The sequence below is a fragment of the Salarias fasciatus genome, chromosome 12, assembly GCF_902148845.1.
Source record: "Salarias fasciatus chromosome 12, fSalaFa1.1, whole genome shotgun sequence".
Classification (NCBI taxonomy): domain Eukaryota; kingdom Metazoa; phylum Chordata; class Actinopteri; order Blenniiformes; family Blenniidae; genus Salarias; species Salarias fasciatus.
In genome coordinates, this window is record NC_043756.1 from 16676948 (window position 1) to 16697510 (window position 20563).

General features: G+C 40.6%; 1 protein-coding gene across 3 annotated transcripts in view; it reads left to right on the plus strand.

Annotated features, from left to right (window-relative positions):
* The window catches only part of grid2 (glutamate receptor, ionotropic, delta 2), a 483103-nt gene that overhangs the window by 373037 nt on the left and 89503 nt on the right, over positions 1 to 20563 (plus strand). For all 3 annotated transcript variants that reach the window (XM_030104001.1, XM_030104000.1, XM_030104002.1), the window contains exons 9-11: positions 4530 to 4631; positions 10959 to 11156; positions 14046 to 14358. In XM_030104001.1, the coding sequence (XP_029959861.1) occupies positions 4530 to 4631; positions 10959 to 11156; positions 14046 to 14358 (613 nt within the window). The remainder of the gene's footprint in view (positions 1 to 4529; positions 4632 to 10958; positions 11157 to 14045; positions 14359 to 20563) is intronic.

Here is a 20563-nt window from a genome sequence, read left to right on the forward strand (position 1 = left end):
GTATCGATGTGATTCCAAAGTCTTTGGTTTAATGCAAATTCAGTCCAGTATTTTGCACTTTGCCGTGCTCTGATTCACATTTCCATCTCACAGTTTACTCAACTGAAATTTATAAATCATCAGGTCAAAAAATGCCATTTTACTCACGTTCATATGAATAACTGGTGACCTGATCAATATTTTTTCAGTATTCAAATAATCTGAAAGTCTCTTCCTAACTCATAACACAAACAGAACTTTACAGTGCCGAATGTTTTCATAAAAGAGAGATATATGTAATGTTGATAAAACTAAAGAAAGCATAAATAAAATATACTTTACAGGATTCTGTATGCCTCTAAACAGAATCTTTACTCAAATTTAGTGCAATGCTATTACTTATGGGTCAATCAATGAGAATATTGTCTATTTTAAATGTATAGCAATTAGAAAACATAAATAATGTGGTGTGAAGTAGGGCTGGGCGATAAAGCAATCAAAATTTATGTCACCAAATAACTTTCCCTCAATAGACATATGGAACATAGCCGATAGATTGCCCATGATGATGAGAGTTTCTCTATGCTGAGCCAATCATGTGACTGGGCGGTGTAAATCTCATTATTATTGTCCGTCCGCACTGTCCTGTCAAGTTAGCTTACAGCGAGCCGCAACACGTGTTCATGTTTGTCGTGCTGCAGCCGTGCACCTCAGCGGTACGATGTCCACCCGTCCTGGGATGCCAGTCTCCTCTCTACCGCCCCAGAAGCCGAGACCGCTATAATGTTTGAAGCAAACCTTCGGGGATGTTGGCTTTGTGGTGACGTTGGCCACTCCGCTTATAATCTATTCATCATATACATTTACATTTTTACATGCTCTTCTAACAGGTGCCAGGTTGTAAAGTCCTGTTTTACGATGTCTGTTGTCATCTCTGCTCATCACCTGTAAGGTTCCCATTTGTCTGCCATGTGCATTCATTACCACCACCCCCCTTACCTTGCTGCCCAGTCTTGTTGCTTCTCCATGAGTGCTTTGTCTCTTTTACATTGATTTCATTTCCCATGGGAAAGTTTACATCTGCTCCTAAACTCACACACATACACACACACACAAACACACACACACACACTCACACAGGCAGATGCACACACACACACTGTGATGACAAGAAAAGGGTTGCAGGCAACAGATACTGTTTGTGTTGGGAGATGTGTGTGTACATACACATGGCTGTATTGACACAGTAGTAGATTTGCTGTGTTATAAAATAAAGGTTAGTTGTTTCAACTTCAGAGGAACCCATGATTACACATACCTCTGGGTTTTTTTTTTTTTTAGATGTTATGAAATAGAGGAGGAACACAGACTCACACACTGGCTCCACATCTCCCCCTTCAGGCTGAAACACAAAAAGCTTCTCATGCAGTGTACCTTGTTTTTGTCTGACTTACACGAAGCAGACGCTTTTTCCTTTTTGAAAAGCAAGCCATGCTTTCTTATTATTTGAATAAAGATCACATGCAGCAGCAACAATGAACACACATACAGATATTTTCATGCTTTCTGCTGTATTTAAGTGTAAATTCAGTCCATATGGGAACGTCTACTGTCATGGGACTCCCTGCACTGGATAATGGTTTCACATTTCCAGGTGTGATGCTCCACTTTGATGTGTAACGGAGTCAAGGAGGTGTCAGTTGAAACAGCCTTGACGTGCCCGCCCCGTCTTGTTAATCCTACCACGGCTGCTCACGATCTTAAAGGAATATAATGCATCTTCGTAAAAGCTGTGCGTATCGGCTCCGTCATTGTCGGTTACGGTTGATCAAGCTGCAGCTTATGTGAGTGTTCAGACACAGCTATTGTGGTTTTATGATCGTAATGTACCTTTAGATATGATCAAAGTCGCCTCAATCCAACATGTAAAAAAAATGACGCAACACAGATCTCATTCATGAATCCTAAAACAGGCCTGGACGTAAATCTGATTAGTTCATATAATCTCCCAGCTGCTCATTAATTAAATGCTGTGCTATCATATTGCTTCACTTTGGGCTTTGAATGCGAGCCTCACGCAATTCCGTCCGAGGAGTGACTTCAACCGGCGTCTCTTTTCTGTCTAAAATACTTGAAGCAGGATTTGAAATGTTCACTAAATGGCAGACCAGAAAAAAAAAAGAAACAAGTTTAGCTAAGCTTCACCATAAGTATTGGTCCCTAAAGAGAATTGATCAGAATTGGCAGAGTCGTCCGTTCAACAGTAACTCCAGGCTTTAGAAAAATGGATTATCACGTATTTCCCTCTGCAGCGTGCCCTCTGCTTCTCTGGTGTGTTTGTGTTTTCTTTCAGGCGCAAATCATGCCGTGCAATTTCGTGTGTATCACAGCGTGCTTACGCTGTTGTGTGTTAGCCTCCGAATAGCAGACAGCTAAATCACTTCTTTTCTTTTTTTCCTTGCTGTCTGTCTCTCCACAGGGAAACAGGACGAGTTTGATCTTTGAAGCTAAAAACAATATTTTATTGAAAGCATAAGGCAGCACACAGATTAAGTAATGTGGTTTGGGAGGGAAGAGTGGATGTTTATGATGCAATTTGACAGACATAAAAGTCTGGGTCAGGACCGTGGAGCACTTCCACATTTGATAAAGCATTTTTTAAGATACTGCAAATTACCGGCAACTGACACTGTTCTCTCTTCATGTAAATACTTCAGCTTTTCAGATTATGGTGAATTTGGACTGTTTAGTGGATAATCTCACTTTGAGGACATCATTTCGTGATTATATAATTGTAACAGCCAGACACTGAAAATGCAAGTCGAAGAAAGCGACCTTTGATCCTCACTTCAACAACAGGTGTCTGTTCTCTTTAATTAAACTGGTATCGTACTTGTGGAGTCGTCCTCAACATTACAATTCCTGACATTATGCAGTGATTTGCTCATCTTTGGCCTTCATGATCTCCTGCCAGTTTTGGCCATCAGAGAGTCTCTGAACTTCAGACATAAAAGTGAGATTTATGAATATGCTCGAATAACCAGCTCACAAGAAAGATTTTTTAATTGGGACATTCTGCATGGGCACACATGGATTAGCGAGATGAAATCCTCATTTTGCATAATTGACTTTTTTTTTTCTTTTTTAATTTTCCCAAAATAGATTACAGTCCAAAATTCATGATGCTCAGCACAAACTGCTTTTGATGTTTGAATGAAGATGTCCTACAAATATCCATTGAAAATGTCTTTTATTACGTTTTGAATCCTAACAGTGTTCTGATTTAATCCTCCAAAATCAAGATGAGTACAGTCACTTTTAGGTATATTCTAATCAGGTATCAAAACATTAGAATAAACAGGTCTCCCTGAAGGGTTTACACTATTTATTGTGTGATTTAAATGGCAATAAAGACATTGTTTTTATTATTATTGCTCATTAAATAATATATTAAAGGCTACATTATTGAGTAACAATTCCTAATTCCTTAAGAGCAGATAAGTAAAAGAACCTCACAGAGGGCTGTGCTTAAGTAGCGCCTATATTGGTTTTGCTGATTTTATTTGTTCAGCTTATGCGCATTAATTTTGTAGCTCCAGTTCAAGCATAATTGTCTCAAGGTACATAACATTATAATAATAAGTAGAGGAAATCCCAACAAATCCCTCATTAGCGTAGAGGTGACAGTGAGGATGGATGGCTCATTTTAAAGGGGGAGAAAAAAAAACAACAACAGAATTGGACACACAGGCGGCGGTCATCTGCCCGGTGCAGTCATTACTGGGAAATGGAGTAAAAGTGAGAAAAGAACAGGATGGAAAACAACAATCAACAAGTAATCAACAAAAGTGCAGAGTGAACTGAGCCAGAAAGGACAGATCAGAACCTTTTAGAGCCACATCCAGCGACGGCTACGGGAATGTTTGACTAATGCATCACCGCCAAACTGTACACAGAGTGACCATCTGCCCCACGCTCATGTTTGTGCATTACACATGAAATTACAAAAGGAATAACCATTTGGTGTCTCAAATATATGTTTGACTGATCTAGGTTTGAGGTCACCTTGCTGAAGTGCCAGATGTTTTTAGTTTTTGGTGTTTTTTTTTTGTTTGTTTGTTTTTTTCAAGTAAAACTGGTCACCGTTGGGTTAAAGCTTCCCTTGCATGTGGGGGCCCCGGTTTGAATCCCGGCTGTCTGAGAAAGGGCACCTGGCATTAAAGCTGGCTGTCTGCGGTGCAAGATGTAACGACCGGCTGTCACGATCCCTGTAAAACACACCTCTAATGTCAGATTCATAATGTCAGACTCTGTGCGACAGTTACCAGGTTATTGGCCTTTATTTTCAAACTGACACACTTCTCTGAAACCCAGCGATGCACTAACACTGTGATCCTGTCAGGGTCACTGCATATGCTTGTAGTGAACCCCACAAAAAAATGAATAAATAAATGAATACATAAAAATCCTCTCCTAGTTAAAACCATGCAGAGGTCCACAGATAGCTGTGAATGTAACTGTGTGTGTTGGTGTGTGTGTGTTCATTGCAGCTGGCCACATGGGACCCAGTGCATGGCTTGAATGGAACTCTGACCGACAGGAAATTGGAAAATAACATGAGGGGAGTCGTGCTCCGAGTCGTCACCGTTCTGGTGAGTATAACCGAGAAGTCCATTAATCTGTGTCTACTCTGTCCTCTGATTTCTGTCCGTCCACAAGAACAATAAGGCCCGATTCACTTTACTGTCTCCTTAAAATTCCGCCGTTGTTCGCCATGAAGAATGGAAATGGAGAGTTCTGACTCGTGCTGGCATGTCAGACCTCCGGTGCCTTTCGCTCCAATGTAAATCTGTCCTTTTGTCTCGCTTCCTGCCCGTCATTCATCTCCGTCTCTGCGGAGTTGTAGCAAAGGACAGACTGCCTGAAAGGACGAAAATGGCAGGGAAATATTTTCAAGAGTTGTAAGGAAAGACTCAGAGGAGCGAAAATTAAAAAGAAAATGTAACAGGGTGAGGTTGCTGCAGGATTTAGCGATCATCCGCTCATTAGTTTCCATTTTGGCTTTTGTCAGGTGGATGATAGAGATCTTCGGAGTCTTGATAGCGGAGTCCAGCACGCCAGCCCTTTCTGTCTTGCCTGCAGCATCGATTTCACTACATCCCACGAGTGCGTTAAAGATTGACGCCTGTAAATTCTTCATATCCCTTCTTTGAAGTAAAGAACAGGGAAAAAGAGATAATTCCCAACATCATTGTGTTTATCATTTTTCCTCTTTCTATTTTTTTTCAACCTGTCTGTAGGATAAGAATTGTGTTTTTGAATATTGCCTTTTCTTCAAGGGATATATTTGGCGATGGGCAGAGGTGTGCACATTTAAATTCCTCACTGCTCCTCCACCCTTCATCTTCTGAAGCTGCAGTTGTGTAAACATGTGTGCACACATGTGCAAGGTGACTGATGCCTCATGTGAGCTTACAGACAGAAATAGATCAAAAAAGGGTGCGAAACGGTCAGTGTGCTGCTCAGGAAACTGACTTCTAATGTGCGCGAATGGCTCGAGGGCATGTTCTCACCCTGATTGTACATGTGTGATTGTGTGCAAATGTCCACAAAGGTTTCTTCAGGGACCTTTGGAACAAATTGTTCTCTTCTGCTCAGAATATCTTCTTCTCCAGTGCAATGGTTTTCTCCCTCTCTCTCTGAGGTGCAATAGTCTCATCTAGTAACGCAGACAGTAATACATGGAGGAGAGGGAGCGTGGACATGTGTGTGCACCTTCACCGGCAGAGCTGAATGAGTATCGATTGGTTAATTGGTGATGAGATCATAACACTATTAGGGCTACAGACTCTAAATCTATGCTATTGACTAGGTGGGACTGCATCGATTATTAAATGGATGCTAACCAAATAAATGGCTGCAGAACTATAATTGTTTTATGGCATACCACAGGGCATAGTGGTTCAACCCTCATGGTCACAAATGTGTCCAAAATGGATATTTTGCAACATAAAACCATGTTTTAAAGCATTAAGAGGGGATATTGAATGTATTCTTCCCACACAGAAACCTAAATTACCTTTCACCGATTCTCATGTTTCTCATTTAGCATGATTCATTTCAGCAGCTGAGTTTTCATATTTATTTTTTTTTTTACCTTTTTTTTTTTAATACTCTGTGCTGTAAATTTTTTTCAAGGGTGCACACACATTCCGTTGGCTCTACTCCACATTTATGAGCAGCAAGCTGTGAATCCAGCTACAGCAGCCCAAATATGCAGCCAGAGGCGAAAGATGTCCCTTTTTAACTTGAGTTCACATTTTCAGAGATAATGAAGAGTGCTTAGAGTGTTCTCCCCAAACGAACCGAAAGTTTCACTTTGAAGGCCGATAAGACGTAGAACAACCACGAGTTTAATTATGGACAAATTTGTTCTACAAGTGAAACTGTGGTAATGATTGACTGTGATGATCAATGACAAATCCACAAATTTTCATTCAATTATTTAGTCATTAGTGTTTTTTGTTTGCTTTTTTTTTTGTCTCTGTTCCACAGGCGCCCAGTGAAACGTTGTCAATAGATCTACATTCTTGTGGATTGTGTATTGGGAATAACTTGCTAAACAGTGGCTATTTGTTAAATAACCAGAGTGGTCACCATCACTTGACGTTTCTGTGATATATGATGCGCTGCTGAGCTGCTGTCTCTCTCTCTCTGCGCCGCACGCTGAGCCGGCTGTGAACTTTAGCAGCAGCTGAGATATTTTTCTCCGCTGCAGACGTGATGCATTCGTGGCCCTGAAACGTAAGCTTAAAAGCTGCTTGCCGCTGTCTGTGTGTTCGTAATTTATCTCAGCTGTTTATTTCTACTTGTTCCTCTCCCAAGAACAGGTGTTATGACAAATTCTGCATCACTGCCAAAAGGTGCACCTTCCTTATTGGAGTGTTTGTCGTAAAGATAGTGGATTTTACCAACTGCTGGAAGTGGATCTTAGTTTATACTGAGCCACACAGTTTGGAATAAGTTATGCACTGCATTTTCTAGTAATGCATAATTTTTGATTTACGTTTTGAACGTAACTCCAGACCCTGGATTAAGTGGATGAATGGACAGAATGCCCCTTCACTACTTCACAACAATATAACTAGTAACTGTTATTAAACACTAATGTTGGGGCCAGGAAGGAAGATATATGTTGGTCTCTCGTGGTTAGATAAACCAAAACAGGACTATGAGGACAGCATAAAGTCAGAGTCAGAGTGGAGCTGAGACAGACGTGGCCAGCTGGTGGCCTGTGGGACACATGCAGCCCCCATCTGCCTTCTTTATGACCCTCAAAATGGTGATGCAACGAAGGCCAATTAGCTGCATTTCAGCCCGGTATCAATTCCAATTATTCTTTAAATATTGTGAAACGAGACTAATTTCAAGATGCGCATGATCAAATTTCTGCATTCTTATTCAATAAGAGAAGTTAACAGTCCTTCAGTTTCTTCTTTGATATTTTTTTGTTCTTAACTTCAATGTCATTGAAACTCCTTGACAAGTCCCTTTAAAATGTGACTTGTGATGCTTTTGGAATATTCCAGGTATTTAAACAAATCATGAACCACAGTCATGGTTATGGTTTCATATAAAAATTTTATTTTGCAGGTGAAGTAGCGTTAGTTACTGTGAAGACGGGACATATTTTCTCCACATTGGCAATAAAAGTAATGCAGCAGAAGCAGGGATACATGGACACGAGGTGGGGAAATCACTACCATATCCCAAGCAATTTATACACTTGCAGAGATTTAACCACCAGTCTTCATTGTAAAAATGAATATTACACCATTTACAGAAATCCTACTTTCATATTTTGCATTTTACCCCAAATCTGCACTCTCTGTCTATTGTCTGATGTGCTCTATCATCATCAAACAGAGACTGAGAGTAAGTTCAGGTTTAAAACAATAACAAATCTAATCTTGTGCAGGGCAGCCAAGGCATTTCAAAGCACATTTTACATTAATTTCACAGACAAAGTCACCAAGTGTTTTTGAAAGCGCTCAGTGTGGCACAAATCACCTCATGACTCTGTTAGTCCCTCAGCAACCTCTTCAAATGCCATTTCTCAGTCTGTGTGGAAAATTGCCGTTCCTTCTCCCAATCATGTCTCCAGTAACACTCGAGCAGCGCTGAGACCACATGTGGTTCTCCCCGCGACGAGGCGACGGAGGATGAACTTGTGCCAAAGGAATTAGTGCAGAGGAAAGGGAGGAGGGGGGGAGGGCAATGAGAGTTTGGAACGATATCGAGAATGGAAAGGATTGCTGGATATTGACGGATATGAGACTTTGTTGCGAGACATCCATCGTAGCTCGGATGGCTTGATGGATGGATAATGAGGTAACCCAGACATGTGTTCATTGAAAGCTGGAGACATGGAGGTGTGGAAAGATGCCAAATGTTGTATATAACAGCATGAGACTGGCAGGAGAGAAAAGCGGAGATTAGCGTCACAAAGCTATACTTCATCTCACAAGGTAATTCTTTGTTACAAGATTTCAGTCTGGAGACCATTGACCGAGTATCGATCCAGTCTAGCAGCTTGAAGAATGACCAAACTGGGTGAGCTCTGGAAAAGGGTCAGATGATGTCTCCTTTTTTTTCCCCAGAAATCAAGTTTTCTGAACTACTCAGACCAGATTCAATTGGTCATCTCACATTTTGCAGATTCACTTAAAAACCTTTTGAGTAATGTAACTTTTACCATTCCCGACATCTGTCTCAAACAACTTGGACATACCCTGTCCGTCACAGACCCCCCCAAAAAACCAGAACGGAATTGATGCCATCTGCTCCCTGAGTATTATTCGCTTGTTGTGGCTTCATGGTTTGCAAATTGTTGAGGGTGGCTGTGAGGGAGTCGTACAGTACGGCTGTGTGTGCAGTCGTGCCTCAGTGGGTTCGGTTCGTCTCCAGCTGCAGGGTCAGTGACATGCTAATACAGAATTAATCAATTTCATGGGCTGGAATATCAAAGCACAGTGCAGAAGAAGCCTTTTAAAATGAGAATACCTCCAGTTTGTTTGTTTACATAAGGCCTGCTTTAATTTCTTCTTATAATCTTAATATTATAAAGACCTAATATTTTGTTGTGTTTTTCTCACAAGGTCATATTTTTTTCCAGTTTGAATTTGAGTTTAGAAGTTCTATGTTTACTCAGTGTTTTAAAACCCTGGCATATTGCATCATCAGAAAAAAGTATTGATTAGTTAAATGTTTGATCAAATGTATTCATTCACTCACCTCCGTGTGTAATAGTCATTTCTTAGCATCCCTCACACTTTATACCTCATGCAGTATTTGTGCAAATGGAAGATGATTCTTGTATTGTGTAAGCCATATTTTTCCAGATTATTTGTAATAAAATTTTACATTTAATCTTCACATTGAAATGTTTGAGTTACAACCATAACACCAAAGAAAATTCAAAAGATGAACATTTTTTACAAACGTGAAAAACAGCCTTTGAAGTAAATACCCAAGTTTTTGTTCCTGGGTAATTAGCTGTCCAACTTGTTTCTCTTTGGTTTGTTTATGTACGTAGGTTTAAAGTACGTAAATAGAGAGGCAATCAGCGGCGCTGGAGGGTTCACTCAGTATGTACGGGTGTATGTGTCGGAGGGTGTTCCCACCTTGATTGATGGATTCATGTGCGAAAAGAGGGATTTGGCATGCATGTCCACTCACCGCCTAATAGCTTATTGAACTGCGGCAGCTAGCAAGGATTAGAAACCGCCAAGTTAATGTGCGGCCCGGCCCGTGCGCGTGTGCCTGTGTCTGTATATGTGTGCTTAATGTGCTGCCAGTATCCAGTCAATAACAAACAGGCCCTCATAAATCTGCAAGACATATTGGCCTACAACATTTCACTCATCAATAGGGATTTATTAAAGAAGGGAGAACAAGAGTAGTAGAAGACAACTGCATTATAAACTTCTCAATAATATTGTCAATCGACGGCGGAATTTAAACATGACTTTTGAATTTTTTTCCCCATCTTTGGTGAGTTTCCTCCTGACATTTTGATCTGCTGTTGTGTTTGCACTTAATTTCGCTAAAATGTCAACAATGTTGGATTTCATTTACCTTGCACAGTAAGCTCCCATTTACATGTCACTGCTCTGCCAATAAACAGGAGGCGCAGCCATCTCCACGGCATTTAAAAATGAGCCTATTAAAAAAACTAATTTGCTGAATTGCATGATGCTGTTATCGATTTTCTGCATTTTAATTCACTTGAAAATGTTAAGTAAGTTATAGTTTAAATAAATTATTGGCTGAAGATGCCTCGGTGTATAAAAAGATAGATGAGTAAGGCGCTTTGGGAGCGCAGCCAAAACAAAATTGGTAATTTAAACAGGTACATAGATATTAAAAATAGCATCTAGCTGCAGTGATTTCTATACATCTGTCACCATCAAAAGGATGAAGGCTGAACTGCTTCAGGTCACAGTTTCTTTTATACTCGACTTTTTCTCTTCAGTTTTCAACGATTCATAAAGAGAATTCAGAGTCTTATTCTACTATAGGTGCAGGATTATTGGCAGTAATACAGCTTTCAAAGGTAGTAGTGCGTCAATAAAATATAAAAAGACTGTTCTTCAACCGGTATTTTAAAAGATGGAACATTGTTGCAAGTGTAAAAAATCTTTTTTTTATGCAACCAAGCTTTCTTTGTAAATGTGTGAGGGACACACCTTTATGTGTAGTGAGTGTTACGTGTACTTTTTCTTTTTACCTAGTTCACTGACTGTGAAGTTGCCTTTCTGTATTAATGAAGTAGGATTCTCACAGACATGCTTGCAAGAATCCCAATGAGTGCTTCCTGTGGTATAATGACCGTTTGAGTGGTGGGTGATTTAATGCTTGAATGACACCAGTATCGACTGTCTGTCTGACTGACACATTGACTGATTGTTGCCTTCCAGGAGGAGCCGTTTGTAATGGTGTCCGAAAACGTTCTTGGGAAGCCGAAGAAGTATCAGGGCTTCTCCATCGACGTCCTGGACGCCCTGTCTAACTACCTGGGCTTTAAGTACGAGATCTATGTGGCCCCTGACCACAAGTACGGCAGCCTCCAGCCGGACGGCCAGTGGAATGGGCTGATGGGCGAGTTGGTCTTCAAGGTGAGAAACGCAGCGTATATTCAGAGAAAATTCCACATAATTGCTGCCTTTGTTTCCAGGATGAACACTGAGATTGTAAAGTTTGCAGAGTTATGCACACACACGGTGTTGATGACAAAAAAGGCCGTCAGATCCAATCTTGCTGCAGCCTCCCTCGGGTCCAGCCCGCTCAGTCTTAAATCGCCTCATAAAATTTCACCTTGCCATCATGTTGCTTTCAAAGCAAATATGAGAAGGAAACAACCACTGGGTCAGTTTCATAAAACGTCTTTTATTTAAAGAGATCCAAACTCTTATTCATCAACCATTTACCAGAGAGGATCTGACCTCAGAATGTGTGATTATATTGTTTCCAGTTAAGTAAAAATATTGTAGCGTTTTAATGATTTCCCTCGCTTGAAGTGTCTCGGAGTGTTTGATCCATGACTACTGTCATGCACTCGAACTGCTTCAGTGAAAAGTGGAGAAGACGTCGTAAAGCTCCTAAATGTGGATTTCACCAAGATGGAGAGGTCTGTAGTTTCAGAGCGACAGTTGGAAAATAGCTGCTTTATTGATACGTGCAGCCGTTGCAGCGTACAGGTCAGACGACGCGGTTCAGAATGAACCAGTTTTACTGCGATGAAACAAACCAGTCATTTGTGCCCTCGGGTTTATTGCCTGCAATTTAGATACCAAAGCAGGTGTCTGTCCCAAAGCTGCTGAGTCTCCAGCAGAGGCATAGACGGCTTCCCTGTTAGAGGCAGACAGTAGTGAATATTGACTTTGTCTGTAATGTAAATAAAACGCAGCCAAATAAAAGCTTTGAGCATGTGTGGTGGAAGAGACGAAAACACATACCTTCTGGTGGAGTCTTGAATTTTGAGTTCTTTTACAACAAATCGTCCAAAAAGGAATTGCTGATAAAATACAGATGCATGTAAAATCTTTTTTGCCAGTGTAGATTTTAGTAGTGTTAATTTGTAGTTTGCATTTCACTGCCATACGTATGTGTGTATATGGTCTGATCTAATAATCTCTGATGTCTCAGACATTCTATCACATTATCGAGGCTTCTGTTCTGCAGCTCATGGCCGTGTTACCAGATGAAAACTTCCCCTTGGACAATTTTTAATCAAGGTTAACCAATGCAAACTGGAAGACCCAGGAGAGACGCAGATTTTCAGGTCCTGACCTTTTTAACCAGCCATGTGAAGCTCACTGAAATCCTCATGCGTGCTATTTTATCTGCTTCTAACACATAAACTATGAGGATATGTGGACTTGCTGCATATTAAATCTCACAAATTTAACAGGTTCTATGATTTTATTTTTTTTTTAAGACGATCGTTGTTTTTTACCTCGCTGCTTGTTGCATGAATTTAATAGTATTTAAAAAGGTTGAGGTTGGTTTTCCACACAGCACATCCCATAGTGTGTTTAATGTCCTTTGATGTCCTCCTGTAACCGCATGAAGCTACAACCCAATTTGTTTATTCTTCATTCTTCATGGGTCAATGATGTTTTTAATTATCAGCTTGCCTTGTCGTCACTTTACTTATTTATTTATTTTATTTTATTTTTTTACCCCCTATCAGGCATGAGCAGTTTTCAAGACTGGGCTCTCCTTCTCTTCCCCGTAATGATGTGTGTTTGTTGAGTATTTAAACCACCCCAAATTACAAAGACATGCTTAAAACTGAAAGCATATGCATATAAATAATAAACCGAACACGCAAATACTTCACCCCCATCAGTCAGCAATAAGGTTATCTCTCAAAAAACCCAATTATACTAGATAATTATTACCCAGTGAGCTCCATGCAAGTTTGTTGACCGACTGCATGTGTCAGCACAGCAGTTCATCTTCACGCATTCACACTCACACACTTGCATGCAAATCGTTGTCTTGTCTCAACCAAAAGCCATCCTGCAGGGTTTCTTCTAATATTCTTCTTATGCATTGTAAGTGACAATTTCTGCATGTTTAATCATTTTGTTTCCTCACTCGAGTGTGAAATTAGCCGATTTTTTTCTGCCTCCAGTGGAATCTTTTTTCTTTTTCTTTTTTTTTTCTTTTTGTTTGTTTTGCGTCTGCGTCTGGGCATGGATGCGGTTTGTAGTGGGGGGGAAAGCGAGCACGCTTTAGAAGAGTTTAATCTGCGTGTGTGTAGTAGCTGTAGGGCTCAGCATTCCCCAACAAACTCGACTTGTTACAGTCACTTATCTCCAAAAAACAAAGAAAATCTCATTATCGAACAAGTTTATAGTATGTTTACTGTCTCATACTGCTATAGATTTCAAATACGAGCGCGCGCTTCACTTCGCTATCTTAAATCCTTGTTATTGGGAGTAGCAGATGTCTACAGCTGTGAGCCAAGCACTGTGGACTGAAAACATTTTAATTGGCCATCATTGTTTCTGCATTAAAGATTAGCTTAGCCTATTTTCCCTCCACAGAAACACTCAGTGACAGCTGTTTTTCCCCACTTATTCTTTACATGAAAAATCATGAAAGTCTCCACTCGTCAGATTTTTTGAATTAGTGACGATAAAGTCTTGAGTGCTTGTGAAGGCGTGATGAATAGCTCAGTTTTTTCCCTGCCTGTTCCTCAATATGCTCCTAAGAAAGGTTGTGAACGTTTTCTCAGATCTCTGATTTGCAAAAATACTGAAGTGAATCCAAAACTTGAATATTGAGATTTTCCATTGTCCTCAAGAGACATTTAATACTATTTATCCAGTAAAAGAACCAGTATCCTTGCATTTAGTTTTAAGAAGGACTGTAGGAAGGGCCAAACTTAACTGTGGGTCCAAAAGTCTGTTTTTTTTTTTCCAGCCGTATTGCTCGACTACACATTTTCAGTGTTGATACGGTAAACTTCGCTCTCCCCTTCTGCCACTTTGCAGCGAGCCGATGTCGGACTTTCTGCCTTGACCATCACGCCTGAGCGGGAAAGCGTTGTTGACTTCACCACACGCTACATGGATTATTCTGTGGGCGTTCTGCTGCGCAAGGCCGAGCGCACCGTGGACATGTTCGCCTGCCTGGCACCCTTCGACCTGTCACTGTGGGCGTGCATCGCGGGCACCGTGCTCCTCGTTGGAATCCTGGTGTATCTGCTGAACTGGCTCAACCCTCCCCGGCTGCCCATGGGATCTGTGTCTTCCACAACGCTGTATAATTCCATGTGGTTCGTGTACGGCTCCTTCGTGCAGCAAGGTAAGAGAAGGAGCGGAGTGAAATGGATGAAAAGGAGAGGGATGAAAGTTGGGTAGTTTCTTATGAATGAATGCATTTAATCTGAAATGGTAGAGTGTAAAAAAGGTTGTTGGTATGATTGGATGTACAGCTGACTGTTTGATAAGGTGAATACTTGTGGTTTTATTCAAAAAGCATATACATATATTTTTTCCTTTGAAAAATGGATGAAAAGTAAGAGTTCACTCCCTTTCATTCAGCCTATTATCGATTTATATATTAGTGAAGTGATCCAGTTCCGATGTAACTGCAAGGAATAGTTAATAAAAGGTAGTGACATTTTTTGTCTTAGTCGTACTCTTGCCAGTCAGATTGTATAATTAAGCGTTTTTCCTGAATTATTCATGTTTCCGTAAATTTTTTATCATTACTAAACGACAAATCATAACTTTTGACTTTTTAAAAAGAGAGATTTTTTTTTTTTGGATGTCAAAGAGCATCACAGGTTTATCGCTCCTATTTCACATTGAAGATCCTCATTCCATCTTCAATTTTCACAGGAAAATATTACCCAATGAGCCATGTGAATTGTTGTATTTCAAATTTCTTGAACTACTTGATGTATTATCATTTGGCAAATTTCAGACGAACAGCCCACCTGGGGTTACAGCACTAGAGAGGTTGCATTTCGTTCACTCCTGCTCTCTCGTGCACACACTGTGCCATCATCATGTCGGTGATTTGATCACCCAGGCAACAAAGCACAGTAAGATAAAAAAGAAAGAAGAAATTCTGGCCTCCATAATTTGCAGTTCTTCTCCTTTCTGAGGATCGGTTAAAGCCTTCTAGTCTCTTCCTTTTAATAGTGGCTGTGTTTCTGCTGACAGCGGTTCCGTGCACATTTAAATGATCTTTTGAGGACTCGATGGAGCCACATCAATAGTATAGCTTCAGACTCTGACCCGATCCCAGCTGACCCAGGATGCCCTGCTCCCTTTGCTGATAAAATATTCACAAACCAAACCAAAGCCTGTACTTTTTCCATTTTGTCAAATTCATACATGAAATCTGAAGACATAAAATCACTGCGTAAAATACTACATAATCTCTAGAGTATAGAGGGAATGCTGAGAGTGGAATGTCGAGAAGAAGAAGAAAAAATATGATAGCTTGAGCAATCTAATATCTGAAAGCAGCAGTCCTTTGGATGTCAGGTGACCTTTTTGTTCCAGTCAAATTAGAACAAGAGGGAGGATACATCTTGTTCCGCCTGCATTGAGAGCAGGATCATAGCTTCATCCTGGTTATCTGCCTAAAGACTCTCATCTATCCATGAGGCTGGAACAGATGTAGAGCTCTGACAGTTGACACCGGGAAAAGGATTTAAATTTCATCAGTAGTGGAACATAAGCATGGCCAGGATTTAAACTAGAACTGCAGTGAAGGTAAGGAAAAGAAAAGGACGCATGTCGGGTGCAGAGTATGCAGGTAGTGCACGGTTCACTAAGTGTGGCTGCTGCTGCAGGATGATGGAGAAACACTGTTCAGCTTCTCTGATGCTTTTATTGTGTCCTGTCTAAGCAACCATTATTTCCCAATGAACACAGCGTGCGCTTGTTGTCGTGCTCTGGGCCTGGCACTGGTTAAAATTTTAAGCTACATTAATTATGCAAATTCAAAGGATCTTTTTTTTAAACCACCCCCCTTTTTTTTTTCCAACACCGCCTGTGAAACATTTCAGGTCCTGAATAAGCAACTGATGAGCATTTCACTGTTTGGTAAATAATCCTCCATCTTGTGCTGCAGTTAATGGCGGTAATGATGATGATGATGATACATGCTAATTGCTGTTTGATATTCACAATCGTTCCTCTTTTTAGCTGTAATTAACATTTTAGTCATGGCGTCATTAGAAAGAAAAAAGAGAGCAGAGATGTGATTCTTCAAAAGTAGGTTTGTCCTTTTATGTTTCAACAGAGCCGTACTTTACAAAGATATGAAGAGTAACCGAGGAACTACCTGATAACTGATGAGCCCTGCATGACTCTTTTCATATGTTTCTGCAGCAGCAACTGTGGCATTCGTTTTTTAACAATTACTTTTACTTATTAGTGACTCTTCATTTCCATCGTAAATGAGAGTTCCTCACTAACTCCTCAAAATAAATTCTCTCATGATCAAGCAGGAATTGTTCCGGATACCTTAGTGAAGTCTGCTTTGGTTTTGTCTGCCTGTCAATCCCATTTTTATCCACACATCTTGGAGGACCATCCTCATCCCCTTATCAATGGGAAAACTGATCTGAATGAGTCACTGTCACACAGGGTTGCATTAAGGATCATGGTTTCTGTTTTGTTTTGCACTTTCTGTCGTCGTCTTCTTGGAGAAAGGTTGATGCTGAAGCTTTTGTTTTATGTTTAAACTGCCTTTTTCCTACACAAGCGTGTCAACCCGCTGTTTATCTAGCTTGTGTTGTGTTTGACAAGCTGTCTGAAAACTTTCTCCTGATATCGAAAAAGTGAAATTTCCTTAATGTCAACTGTCACAAAACTATGACACACAGCAGTGACTTTTCCTGTCAATCCAACATGATAAAGCATCCCTAACTCTGAAAACCATCACCCTTAGATATTTTATAATATCTTTCACGTTTACGTTAAGTACATGAACGCTAAGTAAGTTTAAGTTAGTACATGTCAGTCACAAATAGGATTTGACCTTCTCAAAGGTTGTTCAAAATGCTGAAGAAAGAAGCATTAAACAGAAGCAAAATGGATCAAGGAGGAATTTACTTTTAATTTCTCAGTAAGAAGTCAGTCAGTATACTACTGAACCATATATAGAACGATTGTAATTAGTTTGTTCTTCTCCCGCTCACACTGTCATGCTGGTTTCTACGTGGCTGTTGTGGGATCAGTGAGTGCATCCATTATGTGTGCTATCATTTGGTGGTATGAGAAGAGCTGTGCTTTAACCATAGGTAATTCATTTTAGATGTGGCTATAGCTCAGGGTATCTCCCACAAAATTAAGTGAGCATGAACAGTGCTGCCTCAAGGCTAAGTCTCCTGACCTTCACCAGCTTTAAAAGTCACCTGGAGTCATTTCATCCCAGCAAGTCGTATAGCAGAGGTCTGATATCCAACAGTTAATTAGAAAATGAAACTAAATCTCAGCTAAAATTGAGATTCATTTGAAAAACTGCGAATACACACACAAAAAGGTTTTCACTTGAAAGGTTGGTGCTTTAAGCACACACATGCATATATGCAGAATATATAATCGGCAGTTGCCTCGCTGCACCCGTATAACATCCTACACCTGTCTATTTGCCCCCAAAACATTACCCTGAGGGAAAATTAATTCAGATGCAAAGACACCCACAGGGAAATGGAGGTGAGCGATGAGAGGGAATAGTCAAACAAGAAGGCAGACTCCTTTTGGTGCTGTCGCTCTCACTATTCGAGGGGGAAGGGGTGGAGAGGAGAGAGGGGGAGGCGCATAGAGCTCAGATTTTTCTCATCTCTTTTCTTTCTCTCTACTTTTGTTTATTATTTTGCTATTCTTTTTGTTGCTCCCCCAATGCCTGTACTTTTTCTTTTTTTCCCTGATTGTGTCAGTTTGTATTTACAGTTTTTGTATTAATCTTTCCATTTTTTTCTCTTCTCGTCTCTCCTCTGAAGTTTCTACTCCTCCCCCCAGTTTATCACAGCCAGTTTACCAAACGACTATTTGCATAACACATATGTCTAGAAGCTGTGGTGGGAATAAGTCCATAGATTATGTTAACTGGATCTCAGTGTCTGTGGAGGATGGAAAGATGAACGTAGTATCCAGACAAACAATTTACTGGTTGGTTTTTGAGTTTGCTACATCAAAGTCTGGGAGAAATCATGGGATGCAGTTAAATATTTTTCCCCCAGTAAAACAACATATCCTCGAACAAAATAAAACTTTAACAAACAAATTCACTTCACAGGAATGACACACTCGTCTCTCGTACATATTAACCTGAGTTTAGGACTTGCAAGCCAACAATATTCACCATAAAGCATGTACATTGTAGGTAGAGTGAGCCCTCAGACGCCATATCAGCCAAGATGATAAAAAGTTCGACATACATCAAAGATAAATAAACTCCCCATCAGGAGAAGACCGTGGGGTCAAGTCTGCCGTGGTACAGATGATTAATACATGTGGTGCAGAAAACAGAATTCTGAATCTGAATGTGTCTGCTTTGCTTTACAGCGTTGAACACCAACAGTGCCAGAGAAACTCAGAAGTATTCAGAGGATAAGGCCAGCAGGAGAAAATAACCATACACACACACACACACATCTGCCCTGGATACTGTTCAAAACTGGATTCTTGTTTTGGTCACATTCCGTCTGTTTTCTTCTGACAACAGACCACTGCCCAATTTATGCCAATGCAAAAATGGGGCTGTGAACAAAGCAGAGAAGTATATAGCTGGAATATGAGTGAAAAGGCTTGCTGGTGATCACACATAACATGACTTCATGGAGGGACGGAGTGAAGCATGTGGGCAGTTCGTGCTGAGGTGGAGATGTAGGAGGGAGGATGTGATTTAAAGGATGTGAAATGTTCCTAAGGAGATTAATTTTCAGCTTCAGTTGGGTTACTTTTTGGCCCTGGCTGAGGTGGGAAGGTCGTTTCAATATTTTTTCGGAGCCAGAGGTTGGAGATTCAAGGCTTGGATGAGTGATTGCCAGGTCACAATATTAGGACGGCCAAGCAGACATTAGCAGAACGCAGGTCACTCGGTGACATGTAGGGGCCTGAACAGACCGTGGTCTCGTGGGATGAAGATGTGCATTCATTTGCTTTATACACCGGGTTTTGAACCTGAAACAAACATCCACAAGCCTTCACTGGACGGTAGGGTGAAGAAAGGTAACAAACAAGAACAGATGAAGATAGAAAACAGGACTGCTCAGAGCAGTTTGCTTGACTTGCTGGGACCACCCAGTGACAGTTACAAAACCTCAAACTCGAAGTTTCATCAAGCTCAGAATGATGAAATGTTTCCGGTGAAACCAGCAGAAAGATGATAATGTGTGAAAAAGCTTTTGTGTGATGGCCACATCAGTGCACGGTGTTGTTCTTTTCTGAAGATAATAGCGATATTTTAATTACAGGCAGTAAAGTGGATTAAACATAATTTACGAAGGATATCGGAGACGGGATAAAATCCAAAAGCGAATTAAAGTGACCGTTTGTTGCTATATTTGATGTGCCTTGAGAATTGTGTTGAACATTTCAAGTAAAGGCTGTAATGATGGAATTAATTTGTGATCCATTTCATTAGAAGCAAACCTCAAAGTGCCATATGAAAACATAATCCTGGAATAAAGAGAAATAAGGATGAAACAGTAGGACACAAAGCAAGACCTGCGAAAGCAGCAGAAAGATAATTCAGCAGCTGGTAGGAACTCTACTGAGTTTGCTTTCCGGTTTGGGTGAATGTGATTTTCACATTCATTTATTTATAAGGTTTCTATGCTGCTTTATCCAAGTTAAGGTCGTATACCAAAAGGTTTGAAGGAGTTTGTGTTTCTTTCTGGTTCTTTTTTTGAATGCAAAGACACCCTAGTGGAACAAGAAGAAAACAGACACAGTCACGCCTGTCCAACAGTAAACTCTATTGTACCTGAAGTGGGGAAATCGGTGACATAAGCCGTCCGTCAGAGGAGCACCTGATGTGGAACCTGTTTTGAAGCGAGCGAGGCTCTGTTGTACAAGTCTGACATGCTCGCCGGAACAGCATTAGGCTGAGAAAGATGGCATGAGAGCAGACATGTTGTGCCGCTGCTCACTTCTATTTGCTGTCTTGATACCTTGTGTCTCCCCCAATGTGTCTCACCATCTCACCACTTCCCCTTCATCCTGTCCTGCCTCCGTTTTGCCAGCAGCATTTGAGCTAAAGTAGAACAGTCAAAAGCAAAACTGTGTTGTCACATTGAATATTTGTCTTTCACAGACTTTTTGCCAGTTGTGTTTTTTTTTTTTCCTCGCTCTCTTCTTTTCTCTCATAATTAATGTCCAAAGCTATGGGGGAGGAAAAAGACGCTGCAGAAATAAAACAGTTAATTCTGGGGAAGTAGGCCCGTTCTGACACTCGCATTGAGGGGACTTCAAGTAATGAATCGTTAAGCATTAAATTTGAGGTGAAATGTGTTTCACAACTGGCTCCATTTAGGGTAAAC